This window comes from Montipora foliosa, chromosome 11, assembly GCF_036669935.1.
Source record: "Montipora foliosa isolate CH-2021 chromosome 11, ASM3666993v2, whole genome shotgun sequence".
Classification (NCBI taxonomy): domain Eukaryota; kingdom Metazoa; phylum Cnidaria; class Anthozoa; order Scleractinia; family Acroporidae; genus Montipora; species Montipora foliosa.
Window position 1 is genome coordinate 16750232 of NC_090879.1, and position 15000 is coordinate 16765231.

General features: G+C 37.8%; 1 protein-coding gene across 2 annotated transcripts in view; it reads right to left on the minus strand.

The window, feature by feature from the left end:
• LOC137975734 (F-box only protein 21-like) overlaps positions 1 to 15000 on the minus strand; it is a 17789-nt gene that overhangs the window by 618 nt on the left and 2171 nt on the right. For both annotated transcript variants that reach the window (XM_068822907.1, XM_068822908.1), the window contains exons 3-13: positions 11641 to 11765; positions 7774 to 8084; positions 7324 to 7410; positions 6973 to 7025; positions 4450 to 4594; positions 4128 to 4189; positions 2471 to 2585; positions 2137 to 2262; positions 1847 to 1914; positions 1600 to 1760; positions 1 to 1045 (exon numbers count right to left, since the gene is read on the minus strand). The exon at positions 1 to 1045 is cut by the window's left edge and continues 618 nt beyond it. In XM_068822907.1, coding sequence (XP_068679008.1) covers positions 903 to 1045; positions 1600 to 1760; positions 1847 to 1914; positions 2137 to 2262; positions 2471 to 2585; positions 4128 to 4189; positions 4450 to 4594; positions 6973 to 7025; positions 7324 to 7410; positions 7774 to 8084; positions 11641 to 11765 — 1396 coding nt within the window. In that variant the 3' untranslated portion in view covers positions 1 to 902. The remainder of the gene's footprint in view (positions 1046 to 1599; positions 1761 to 1846; positions 1915 to 2136; positions 2263 to 2470; positions 2586 to 4127; positions 4190 to 4449; positions 4595 to 6972; positions 7026 to 7323; positions 7411 to 7773; positions 8085 to 11640; positions 11766 to 15000) is intronic.

The window sequence follows — 15000 nt, forward strand, 5'->3', positions numbered from 1 at the left end:
CAACGCGCGCTTATGGAATAATTGTTAAATATATCTACAATAATGTACATAAAATTACTTAATCAGTGACAATGGTAATGATATGCACGCAACAATAAAATCATTTTTTAAGTTGTTTAACTATTGTGTACAATATTCAAGTCAATGCACTAAAATGATGCTTGCTACAAAGATTCCTTGTCTCGGAAAATATTGCTTTTCAAATAGATATTTTAGCAATTACGGTGTACTTTAAGTACAGCAGTAAAGTCTGTAAAACCCCTGCAACCCATTCAAGATAGGGATAATCTTGGACATCACAAAATGGAACGGCTACTCTATCTCCTGAAACACAACTTATTCAAAGCACGTCAAATTTTCATAAAGATCACCAAGTATTCCCTTACCTATCACTTCAACTTCAAGACCATTTCTACTTCAAGATCACTTCTGTCCAGAAATACAGGCGGTAATTGTGACTTAGGTGTCCCTCAACTTCTCTAAGTTCACCCACTCCTCAAGTAAACAAAAATTCTTAACACGATCTTGACCCTACTGCCAACTGTTCTACATATATCCCAGTAAAGAGCTTAGACAATCTCTAAACTTTGTGCGCTATAAATTTTTAAATTATCATCATCACCACCATCATTATTATCATTATTGTTGTTGTTATATAATGCTACCTACTAGCAAAATCAATATTGAGTTAACCAGTGGATAGTGATTTATTGGGTGGAAACAGACTGCTGCGGGCGGATACTCTCCATAGGGATAACCTCTGGTATCCTTCCCTTTCATTGAATTAATGAATAAAGTTGGTATTATTATAGCGCTATCCATCGTTTGACCAACCGGCAATCATGTTATTTTACAATAATTTGTAATCTTTTGTAAAAACAGTGACAGCCTGGAATTCTGTATTAATCTTCAGTTTCCACGTCATCAGGATATTGTTGTCGCACACACTCATTGGGTATGTACCGTGTGCCATTAAAACCTTTGAAGTATTTCCCTATTTCAGGATGTGGGTTAAATGGCTGGTTTGGATCTTCTCTTAAGTTTACTGCAATAAATGTATTACAGAAAAAAATGAAATTAGCCAATTTATTTTGCAGATAAACAGTGGCTCTCAGTGCCAAATAAGATTGTGGCATTTTCCGTCAAATTATAACAAAAATATGATTTGACCCAAGGTTTACATGTACACACTTCTGAAAGAGAAAATCTTAGGAGCCCACGCAAATACAACAAACATTAGGAATTTAAATTGGATTGACGATGTAAAATACATTGCAAATGGTTCTTATAAAGTCTTGCAAATACTTCTTAAGGCAAAACCTCTCTTCAAAAACCAACCTACGATATACAGTGTCCCAATTAGTGCCTCTGCGCAAAAGACAGTTGACACTTGGACAAAGTAAATTCAAGTGACACGCAGGTGAGAAAAAGAAAAGAGACTTAAATTTTCAAATGAGCAACCAGTCTCAAGAAAACTGTTTTAAAAAGTGTTCAATTGTTTTGTTCTTTCGTTCCTTTGATCATTCACTCCCTTGCTCCCTCACTTACTGCACCATGAAGCGTCACACTTACATGTACCATGAACAAAACTTGGCTTACCATGTGCTGCATATCTTTGTGTGCAGTCATCTCCAAGAACATTATAAAATGGCTGATTTCTTCCACCATTCGGTAAGTTATCAACACTCATACGTTGAATCCATGACTCATCCATTTGACAAACGGGATCCCAACCAAAGATAACACAACCATAATGGTACCTGAATAAACATTACCAAGGCAAAATTACTTTAATCTGTCAAAGGTGTTGTTCCACGAGGAAAGTATTGGTTGCATTCATACTCACAACTTATGCCTCATAACCATTCCAACTTTAAACTGAACCTCGGAATTCCTGGGATCAGTTCTTAGTTTCTGTAAAGAAGACATGAAAGGAAATATGGTCACCTTGATCAAGATCCTTGTACAGTGGAATGCTCAAATAATGCCTATAGTTATGAGTTTACTAATCAAAACCAAGTCTTCTCCACCAATAGCCACCTCTACTTCGGTGAATAGTGGGTAATTAATATTATTATTGAAAGGTTTGAACCAAACTATATGCTGTGGCAAAATTTGCTGCTGGGTATGCCATACCGGTTGGTAAGTATTGTCAGCACAATCCTCCTCGTTCTTCTTCACAGTAGCTTGCTCAAGAAGACTCCTTGCAATTTCTTTGCGAAGTGAAGCACCGTTCAGTATCTCTTGACAACTTTTGATTGCCTGAATAAGTTATAACATTCAGCACTCAACATGTTACAGTTTTATCAATTATTAAGGAAATACAGGGATGTTCAGACTAATCAAGGACAAGGGATGGGTGGGTAGATAAGACCATAATGGACTTGTGCATTCCCAGTAAAGTAAAATAAACATAAGAAACAGGAAAGGCCAATGAGCAAACACTGTAAATTTACTCTGAAAGCTGTACCTCCTCTAAATCTATTCCCAGATGAACTTGTGTCCTCACGAGAAGAAATCGACTGTCCTCATCATTTGGGTCAAGAAACAGTGCAAGATCCAGGGCAGAATGCAGACCTGTTAACCTGCAAAACAATGTTGGGTTAAGAGGGTGGTTCCACCGCTTCACACATGGACAAACTACTATTATATGATTAATTTTGAGGTGAAAACACTTTGATAAAGGTAGCATTGTTTTCTTCTTAGAATTCCTTTTGCAATCAATGTGCAAGTGTCCAGAATAAATGGAGGAGTTATTGTCTGGAAAACCGTAATTTTTACACGGTGGGAAACTAAAACATGAAAATGTGGTTTTATCAAACAAGTTGATTACTGCAATTTTCAAAATTCTGCGGAATCTAACCTTCAATCGCTAGGGGCCAAACTGCATTTTGGCTTCCATCAATCATATTTCGAAACATAGCTGGGAAGATCGACTCCACCTCCTGACAGTGAATGCGAGTTTTTGTTTGTACGGATTCCATCACTTCCCATCTGCATGGAGTTTGAATGTTAGATTGTACCATGGAAACAGAAGATGCTGATTGGTAGGTTATGTCATGCATCAATTGAATTTCAGCAAATAATGGTTCTTGGTTTGGCATCAGAAATTTGATTAGTGGAAGCCAAAATGAAGTTTGGCTATTGGTGCTTGAAGATGAATTCCCCAGAATTATAAAAAAATTCAGTAAAGTCAAACTGCCTCTATAAATAAAGCCAATGACTGATGATTTGAGCCTCGGCACTTTGATAAGGAAATCAAGGAATTGAGGGGTGTTTTTTGTAGGATAAATAGGAAATGGGGAGCCAAGCCATTGGTGGAGAAATGGGAAAAAACAACAAAATTAAATTGTTCGTTAATGAAAAACATTTGAGGGTCAAAGAAAGTTCAGCTAAAAGAGAAAAAATGTTCCTGATCTAGGGTCTTCAATGGTCCATCCATGAAAAAAATATTTAAGCGCTACAAGACCTTAACCGTTGGGGGTGATGGTGTATATAGGGATGTGATGTCCAGTGTAAAAACGATAATTTTTGTTTTTGCCTAAGAAATTGAAAGCATGGGAAGTTTTGAGTGTGAGGTTTGATTCTCGCTCGGCTTTGTTCTCTCACTACCACAATTCTTAGACCTGGCTGAAGCAAAAGTGTTTGTCTTAATAACCTTCTTTAATTGCCATACAAGTATTCCATATTCTGGCTAAAGTTACTCTTGGCTAACTTTGGAAACCAGGAAGCACGTTAGGAGCCCAGCAGAATTTTTCATACCAGGGGTTTCAATGAAACTTGAAGTTTGGTGGCTGCATGGTTTGAGGTCTTTGAGCAGAGTATCTGAGTGCATCAACAAGGGTCTTAACAGCTCCTTTGTCTCTGGGTATCTCCCAGATGCCACATTCCAAAATCAAAATTGACGATCATGTTTAGCCAACTTCATGTTGTCATAATGTCAAAATGAGTTTCAATGTTACAGGGAAAAGAGTAGCCGACTTCTCCACGTGAAGTGGCTGTTGCTTTTCATCAGCAGGCAGTGCTTGCTAAAACCACTCCATGCCATGTACATGATTCTTCAAACAATAATTGCAAAATCTTGCAAGCAACAGTGGTTATGTTAATTTCTAGTCACAACAAGCCACCTGTTATTCTGCTGTAAAGTCCTATAGCTGTTGATGATATTGGCTACCATGCGAATAAATACCTAAAAAATGGCCAGACACACATCAATCAGTTAAAAGATGACCACTGAAGCCCTAATAGGAATCTCACTCCATCAAATTATGGGTGCCACTTACTGGTACATATAGTTCTGAAAATCCAACAAGACTGACTATCTTTGTTTAATCTATAAACTATGACTCTTAGGGTTAGGGCCACATTGATCAAGATCTCTGTTTCTTCCAAGAATGACGCCCAAACGTTCATCTCAGGAAAGGGGATCATCACCAAAATCTGAGGTACCTGTCTTGGTGTAGCTTTATCAAAAAAGTTGTGATTGATCGAACTAGAATTTTCCATGTAAAGCATCTCCAGGCATTGCTCCTTGGAAAGAAATCTACCGCCATTAAAACAGTCAATGTATTTGTATGCAGTTTCATCAGCTGCCCTTCCAAAACAACAGAAAAAAAAAATTACTGAGACAATTAAAAACAATCCACAGAAGAAGGAACTGAAAAATATCCTCACTATTATGTACATCTACTAAGGACAATAATTTTGCTCGTGACCAGGTTGATTCTGTCCCCTTTGGTACTAGTCTGGGAGAAGTTGTTCAAAACCCAATAAGGCCAATCCTGGATTACTGCATTAATACATAAAATGCAGTCTATTTTACTGATTTTATGTCATTTCAAAATTATTTTGACTTTAACTTTTGTTTTTCATCAGAATAAAATTACATTGATAGGGCTTATTTCATGGCAAATTCAAACCTCAGTTAACATTTTACCACAGATTGAAATTTAAGGTTACTGCTAACCTTTTCGGTCTCAACTTTTGCAAAAATTATGTTAAAAAGCTACCATACAATAGCTCATTATATTTTCTTTCTTGCAAAAAATAAATTATTTGAAAATGCTTTTTTCTTGCAGAGTTATTGCAAATTTTGTGTTTTTCGTGACTAAAATGTTAATCCCCCAAGGTGTTATGAGATGTCAACACTCGTTAACACCCGTACAGTTTGATGCGGGAATACATCCACATATCTTCACTTTATCGCATGTTGAGTTTGCCATTTACTTGTAGTCGATGCGGTTGTGTTAAAGGAATATGCGAGGCGATATCATCCTTACTAGGCCATGAAACGCATGAAATGAGGAGAGAAGTCGAAACAGAAAAGTTCTCCAGGGTCTAAAAAAAAGGAAGATTCCATCGAGGAAACAAAGAAAACTCAGCTTGCTGCTAGCGACAAGGGCTAAGTCTGCAATTAGGTATAAACAATCTATGGGTAATGATGCAGCGCTGAATGCCTCTTTAGGGGGCCTTATTACCTCAATTTTCATTGGTCGGCAGCATCATAGCGGCATGACCGCATTCACACCCACATTGACAAGGTGTGAAAACGTGTAAAATCTTTTCAGCCCGAAAACTTGGGGTTAATTCTTCCAGGAATAGCTCCTCTTCAAATGAATTTATAGGCTGTGTTAAGATCTATTTGTCAGATTTTTCCGAAATTTGGGCAAAATGATCGTCGGATATTGGTGCACGAAAGGGTGTCAAGCTTTTAAAAAATTCCAAATATTTTTACTTTGACGTGTCTCTGCGTGTCGCAAAATGGACAATTTTCTATTGGTCCACTTCAAAGTTTATTTTCTCGGACACCAACAGGAAGATCCTAAAAGCCCAACACACTTTGGTAGCCTATAAAGTGCTGATTGATATAGTACAGTTTGTTTGGTTGTGCGTGATAATGCGAAGGTGGGTAATTCAGCAAAGTGAACATGTATGGTTTTGATTTTGAAGCTTCGCGCACGCGCTAAAGAAAGCCATAATAAACAAAAATGTTCATATATTTGGATTCTTCATTTTCTTTATACCCTTTTTGGTGATACCGGTATATAGGTTGCTGGAGTTTTACCGAAAATAACGAGTTTATGAAAGATTTCCTGGAAGGCACCCCAAAAGGTTAGCAGTAACCTTAATTAACTGGGTCCTGGAATTCCGATGCTTCCAGAATGCTAAAGAATATCTCCTCAATCTTCATTAGCCACCGTCACACTGCAGACTTTTTACCTGTAGGTAAACCCAACTTGTTGACAGTTTACCTCGGGAAACTGATTTTTTTCAGTGTGACCAATTTTTCCCCAAGTAATTTACCTCGGGGAAATTTTATTGTCTGGAGCTTAGATATGTCACAAGAACAACAGAGTTTCCCTTGACAGCTACCCCAAAGTGATAGCAAGGGAAAATTCATTTACCCAGGTATTTAACCAATAAAAGCTTGTCTGCAAATGTCTTAATTCAGATTCGGACATACCACACTCTGTGAGGTCATCTAGTAAACATTATTTTTTTTGCTGCCAGTTAAAATCCTTTTATTACTGCAAAGTGTGAAGATGATGGCAAAATTCAGAGCAGGATTGTAAGTATTTGTTTTCGTTTAGAATTTGAAATTTCACTTCATTCTTAGTGAATCTATTTTTAAATGAGCAACCGTTTTTGTTGCAAAAACAGCTTGTATTCTCAAGACAAGCCGCAACAAGATTACAACAGCTTTCAATTCAACTCTCGCTGTGAGGAAGCCATCCAGAACCAAATCTGTTTTTTCCCAGTCTGGCAAACTCCGCCATCTTGTATGGATTTCCTGCACATGCATTCTTTCAATACTTGAAAGTCTTAAAATAACTTTAAAATAGATTGAAGTACCAGTATATAATTATAGAAAATGTCTAGCAGACCAACATAAGCTGAGTTATCATAATAATAATAATAATCATAATATATAGACTCATCCAATAATTTGTACATATGTATATCATCACTTACTCTGGGTCCAAGTTTGTTTTCCATCGCAACATAAAATGGCTGGGAAAATTTACCTAAATTAAAAAAAATATATATTATTATTTAATGATGTAAAAGATACACTAAAGATATCTTACACTAAACACAGTGTGTGTGGATCTAATGAATCTTACATGCTGTGCATTCATGATCCCTGTTTTAATTAGTTTTCACATACTTACAGTACAATTCCCAAATGTCATTTCATTTTGAGAGAACCAATCATGTATCCCTTCCCTAGAGGTATTATTTTAAACAATTTGTTAAGCAAAACAGTCATTGCATTAGCATTTAATTGAGTCAATCAACAAGAGAGAAATTTTTTAGACTCACAGGTTCTACGCTTACTCCAATTCTTCTGGCAACTGCAGCAAACAGGACTGATAAAGTAATGGGGTTACCACAACGATTGTTTAACACCTGCAATCAGAAATGCAACATTTTGTCGAGTATACGATAAATAAATTTATTGGATGACTTAAACATACTTTTTCTTGCAAGAAGGAAGAAATTACCAGTACGTGTTATCACATGCATAATGTACTGATTCCTGTCAGTAAATAATAAAATTGTAAGATACATGTACATGTAGTTTCTGCAGGGTTTTCTCCTCAGGTACTGGTCGGTTTTCATGCATAAAAACAACACATTATTTCACATTCCTTTGAGTTCAAGTATGTGGTCTCATATTTACCTTACCTCAAGAGTAAAACTGTGTGTGCTCAAGACAAGCTGACTTATAAAAAAAAAAAGGACATAAGGAGTGCTAGAGGGAATTCTCACCTCATGAAGCAATGAGTTTTCCTTTCTATAATACTCATCAACATTCCCTTTAAACTGCAACTGTTGGTATAATACATGCTTTAGACAGTCCAGTATTCTCAGAGTAGCCGCAGGATGTGTGACAGCTGGAATGGCTTTAGTCCTTCTCGCTATCCTTTCTTCCAATGGGCTTGTGGAATTACTGTTGATGACACTTCTGTTTCCATGAAGACTCTGCTGCACCATTTGAGCAATGTTGTCAAGTTCCAATAAAATGCTTTGCTCATCTATGTCCTCTTCATTGAGAATCCATCTGGCAATCAACAAGGCACCTTCAAATATATGAAAATTTGGACTGTTTTATCAATTGAAAGAAGTCAATAGAGGATGAAATTACCCTTGCATAACCTGCGATCAGGCCCATTTTTAGCTTTGCTCATAATATGTTCTCTTGAGTCGGCGCTCACTAAAATTGGGCCTGACCAAACGTCTCTCGTGAATTCTGGACAGTTGGCCAAATTTTGGCCAACCAAACTCGTGATGATTGGCTGTTAAAAAGCCGGAAGTGAAGACTCCTTCCTGATAGCGTACAGCTCTCACAAAGTCCTCTTGACTTATCTGCCATTAGGGTATGAAGAGTTTTCCCACCTATTTTCTTACAGTGACAGCACAACCCTATTTTATTTTTATAAACTTCGTTATGCCGTCTCGCACGTATCATAACTTGTGCAGAATCTGGTTTGAATCTCTAGAAAGTCTTTATCAAGAGCGAAATTAGTGATTCCATTGGCAAGCTCTGTGGCCGTGTGGTCAAATGTACTTAACGGCTTCCCTGTTGTTTTGATAATAAATAGCGAAAGAAAAGCAGAGAAACAGGTTAACTGGTTGATTCAAATGGCAATGAAAGTGTATATTGGTTTCCTGGATCAAACAAAGAGTTGAATTGAAACAGGAGGAGATGCTGATAAAATCGCAACTTACATGGATTGAATGTGTAATGGTGTTATGAAAACTAAGACCCAGCTAAGACCAAAGACTCCCGGGGTCTGAAATTAAGACCAGGATCTTAGTTTTTGTACTACAAAATCTAAGACCCCAGGGTCTTGAGCATTAGGTCTTAGGTCTTAGTTTTCGAGGGTATTAGTTTTTGTAACACCCGAATGTGTAACATATCTCAATTATCTGTGAACAGAAACCCATAAGGGTTGAAACGTGTAACACGCGTTCACAGCTTCCGAATATTCAGTGCGAACTGATTGGTTTAATGTTTCAGTGCTAAGTACCATATTTGGAAACCCCTCGCTCTTGTTGTTCCAAATATGGTACTTAGCAAATTGAATATTCAGAAGCTTGTTCCCAGTACACAAGGGGCCGTTACACGTTTCAACCCTTATGGGTTTCAGCATTTAGGTTATTTCAATTGCAAACTTAAAATGTCAAGCTTACAATTTTGCAAGATTGCATATTCGGTGAAGTTCGGAAGAATTACTCTGATCGGGCTTTAATTGGCATTATATAATCGAAAGGTACATAAAGTAAATTTCCCTATGCTTGAAATTTGTAGTTTGTAAAATGGAAGCCAAAGGTTTGCATTGGAAACTTTCGTTTATGGCAACAGAGACAAAATTCCTCCCACGGTTAATTTGTCAAAACAAAACTCGCGAGTATTGAGTAACAGAAAGACATCTGATTGGCTGATGAAGGACATGTCAATCAATCAAATAAAGTGGGTGGAAGTAATTTCGAAGAAGAATTTGGTCAGGCTCTATTTCCACAGCATGTGCTGCGCAAAACCAAAATAGAGCCTGATCGCAGGTTAACCCTTGTGGAAAGATTAAGTGGCTGATGTTTAGTGAATTGAGGAAATTTGATCTATGTAGAAGTGGTGGAGATATGGCATTGGTGGAGACATAATAACAAAAAACCACAAATAAAGTACTTGAATAAAAAGGACTCACTGACTCTTTAGGGAGTGAGAGTATCCTCAGGCTTATACAGTACAATGAGATGTTCTACACTACATGTATGTGGTGTTCTGAATCCGTTTTTTTTTTAAAGAAACTAACACCTTTGAATAGAGAATGACAGATATCCCAAAAATTAATGAAGTCAAAGAACAAAATAAAAACTTTTAGTATACTAAAACAACGGATAGAATCAAAGGTGTGCTCTAATTGGCTACGCAAACTCTGAAAATCCTTTGCTATTCATCTCAGTGTCAGTGGCTAGTGGCGGGTATTTACCTTGACGCTTCACAACTCAATAAATATTGACCACTAGCCGCGACCACTTTTGTTTTTATTATCAAGGGTATCCCTTGGACTAAGACCTGTTCTGGATAGTATTATAATAAACCTAGCTTCTGTTGTTCAAAAGGTGGATAATGCTATCCACCAGATAAATCACAATCTAGTGCACATAACCTAGCAAAACCTATTGAATTATCCGGTGGATAGCACTATCCACCCTTTGAACAACTGGCGCCTGGACTACTTTTCATTAATGTCTCTGTTCGTTATGTTTTGTGTTAACCATGCTAGCTTCTAGATAATTTTATGAGCAAAGATTGACTCTGGTTGGTGTTAATGGGGGAGCACTGCCTTGCGTTAGGATAGCCTGTGTGTCTGTGCGACTTCTGGTGATTGTGTGACAAAGGAACGTCACTTATCTCCAGCCAGCACTACGAGCTGAATAAAAAAGAGCATGTGCTGGATCAGACAAAAGTACCGGTTCGCAGGCAACATTGAAAAGGCAACACAGCCAACAAGCTTGAGGGAAATTGATGCGCAGACTTAACTGCACCATACAGGAGTGACCCAAGTTTGAGTGCATATAACAAGGCCCCAATCTTCACTCCAAAGGGAGGGAGGGAGGGAAACAAATCATAAAACACAATAATGTACTGAGCGCTAACTCCGCTGAACAACAGAACATAAAGTGACCTCTATATAGCTTTTTTATGTTTTTACAGCTAGACAAAATTAATGTCTCCTGGCATAGCCACTTCGAAGAGCTGTTCTACAAACTTGCTGTTGCAATGTCAACTCTTAGCTGTGAATAGAGCTTTGAAAGAAAGTGCCAAAGCTGTGGATCATACTAACCTGCTTGTGACAACAAGGCCATAAAGTTCGAAGCTAGAATACAGTAAATCCTTAGTGCTTGCTGACCTTGGATTGCCCAATCGCTTTTAGTTATTGAAAATAGAACTGCCATGAAAGGGCTACAGATAACTACATTTTACTTGCGTGACCATAAAATTGCCTTTGAATGGATTACCTTAACCCATTGACCCCTGGGGGTTTCCCATTGACGAGTAAAATCGTCTGGCGTTAGACAGAGTAAAATACTCTGGCGTTAGACAGACAGAGTAAAATAGTCTGGAGGGTTTAGGCCAGTTTGGGTGTCAAAGCGTTAAGAACATCCAGGCTTATAGGAAATAAGTGCTAGCTTTATAAATTATGTGCTTACTAACATGTACCTACATTGCTCAATAATGGTGTAGATAGTATGGAAAACATAGATCACTCTCAAACGGACATCTCATTCTTTAACCAACGTTTTCAAGGATGAAAATGCTTAAACTCTTTACCCAACATGTTTTGTGAAATTCCTGCTTTCAAGGTCAACTAAGCCACTTTTCATAAACTCTTCTACCCCTAAGGAGTTTCCCCGCTGACGAGTAACGTCAACAGACTACTTCAACAATTCGGCAGCCATTTTGATTTAGAACTATAATTGTTTAAAAAGGTATTATGAGATACTCAGGGCGCAAATTAATACTGTACCTTAATAGCTACTGGAACAATATAATTCAAAATGGCTGCCGAATTGAGCTTCTGGTATGACAAAATAGTAGTGAAAATAAAACAAGGTCAACTTAAATGTCACCTTTTTCCAGGTGTTGCTGGTTATCAGGTAAAGCAAGATACTTCTCCCATTGAGACTTGAGTTGGTGTACTTTGAGATGTGATTGCACCTTTCTTGCATAATATCTGTGGGTCAGATTTACCTTGCTGGAGACAAAATGATATATCACCTTGGATTCAATGATATAAATTTTTAATTAACATGATCAATCCATAATGCAATATTAAAGCAATCAGCTGTTCTACTGTCATTAAATTAATATTCATGAAAGTTAATAATTTCGAGGCAAATGAAAGGTATAGATTATATATGAGAAAGGAACACATACCGTGCATTTTTACCTTTCGACACACCCATCTGAAAAATTGGTTTTTGCCCTGAGCGGGACTCATGATTACTAGTCGGGCATGCTAAGCCACTACACCATCAAGGCTACCACGCTGGCAACGCAGCAGATTAATGAGGTGACTTAGCAGCGAGGGGATCCCTCGGGCCCAACTTTCCTAGTAATCAGGGAGGCGTGGGTTCGACTCCTGCTTTCTCATATATAATCTACACCTTTCATTTGCCTCGAAATTATTAACTTTCATGTGTTCTAAACCCTTTCTGGGGTTTTAGAGGCAAGGATACACACTCAAGTGAAGGAAAGTTGGACCCTAGGGATCCCCTCGCTGCTAAGTCACCTCATTAATCTGCTGCGTTGCCAGCGTGGTAGCCTTGATGGTGTAGTGGCTTAGCATGCCCGACTAGTAATCAGGGAGGCGTGGGTTTGAGTCCCGCTCAGAGCAAAAACCAATTTTTTCGGATGGGTGTGTTGAACCTTGGTAAAAATGCACGGTATGTGTTCCTTTCTCATATATAAATTAATATTGTATCGGTTAACTTCCTGCAGTGATCTGAGGTCACTTTGACCATAATAAACTATGAAAATAAAATTAACACACTTGTTGCATATTTTTGATATAAAAACAAACATAGCTGAATTTACAGCAGCAAGGAACTCAAGGCTGGTGCTTTGGGGCATTAAAGTGACAAACTTTAGGATTCACAGTATTGTAGAGCTCATGTCACTGATTTTCACAGTGAATTTTAAAAGTAACAAATTGAATGTGTTATCCTGTTTGCCAGCTGTTTAATATTACTGAACTAACCCTGAGATCTGGCCAGTTCCTTATGCATCTTCACTATCATACCAACAAAGAATATTAATTTTGTGAGGGAGACTTGGCACTTAAGGAGTGTTCTAGACACTCACCTCAGCAGTAAAGGACTTCCACGCTTGACTTTGGTAGTTGGAAGCCCAATGGTGTTGCCAAGCTGATAAGGAAGGCCTAACAAGGCTGAAAAAGCTTATGATAATATGGACTCATCTGTATATTCGTCCACTGCCCACTTTGCGATATGGCTGCTTGCATGTATAATAATGGGCCCTTTGCAGGTTAGTGATCACATGGTACAAAAAACGCTATACTGGGACGCAAATTGCCCACTGAGACATCTACAACAAAAAAAAATTTAATTATCTTGCTTCGTTTAAGATGTCCCAGTGCGCAATTTGCATTCCAGTACGGCGGTTTTTTTACCATGTGATCACTAACCTGTAAAGGGCCCATTATAGGGTTGATATTAGAGCATGTCACCTTGCTTTTTAATACCCATACCCAGCAAGGCTGTGTGTTAAAATGTATCACCTTGCCATTCATTTTTTTTAGAAATGGGATGATTACAGCCAACATGACCCCAAAAACCCTATCCACGACTTACATTTTTCATATCAAGCCAGTCTTTAAACATGGAATCATTGACTACAGAATAAAATTAATGGTATATCCTTGACATACGCTTAATTTTAATTTAATCAAGTTATTAAAAATTAATTAATATTATTCATACATACTACCACTGAATTATTAAAATACTATATACTGTGGTAAAATTATAAACAACAGATTGAAGCGATTCTTGTACTTATCAGAAAAATTCAGGCGGCCAGCTTCAATGGGATTGGAACCCATGACCTCTGCGACGCCGGTGCAAGGCTCTACCAACTGAGTTATGAAGCCACACAGGTGGGAGCGGATCAACTTATTGGGCTCATCATGTGTTCCTGTGAAAGCTGCCTGAATTTTTCAGATGTCTATATGAGACAATTGCTCATAATTATTGTCCTGATATGAGTGCGAGCATCACTGCAATCTTTTGTCTAAAACCTGCACTTCAACTAAACATTTCTTTCCTTCAATAATTCACAATTATTCGCCGAAGGCGAAGTGATTATTGGTGTATTAGTATAAACACACAGGTGATTATTTCAAAAAAGAGGAAAAAAAAACATTTCAACGCGAAATCATCTTCACTTACAGTGGCAAAACGACTACTAGCAGCCATTTTGTCCGTCGAGGTGATTATCGGCTGATAATCCGAGATAGCGAGCCAATGAGAGCGCGCAATTTTGTATAATCACCTGTGTGTTTATACTAATATAAATGATTACTATGAATATGAGAAAATGTTTGCACATACCAGTATGAAACAATCTTAATTTTTTTTTTTTTTGTTTTTTTGTATTTTTTTGTTTTTGTTTTTTTTTTGGGGGGGGGGGGGGGGGGGGGGGGGGGGGTTAGGATCAAAGAGTACAGAAATCCAAGAGGGAGTGGGGGTTGAACCTAAAAAAACTTATTCATGGGGTCATTTCCCAAAACTTCTAGACCTGTAACACTCTAGCTACATCTGAGTCTGAAAAAAGTAGAAATCTTTCTGTTTACATATTTACTACCTTATATACTTCAAATTATCTCAACAGGTTCTTTCATAAGGGTTTTGCTAAAAGCAGACCCACGGCCCGCTACGGCCCAGCGGCCTGGAGGCCCAGTCCTGATTTTCCACAGTTTTTTTGTCCAGCGATAAATCCACACGCATGCACAGATCTGCATCGGGTTTGGGCGTGCAAAATGGACGACGGTGAGTTTGAAGTCGTTTACCATTTAATCACTTGAATCCTTGTTTCTGTTTGTTGCATGTTGTTCAGATAAAAACGTTTTCATTCTCTGTTCATTCGTCTCTTTATAGAAACGGATAGCACGATAGAGGACTTTCTGTTATCGAATGATGTAATTTATTTTCAAACCATACTGTGAAAGTGAAAATATCAAAAGTTATGAGATATGTGAAGTGCGAATCTTTATTTTTTTTTAAGTTTCAGAGTTACACAAATAAAGCATGCAAACACAAATCTACCGCCGTTCATAACTGTTGCCTGCCCTTGCACTGAATTACAGTAAGATCATCTGATTACAAAGTGAGAATGTGATTGCCTTATAAACTGACAAACACAGCTCGGTGACAATTTGCAGTTCACATATCTCATTTTGTAGGTTATGA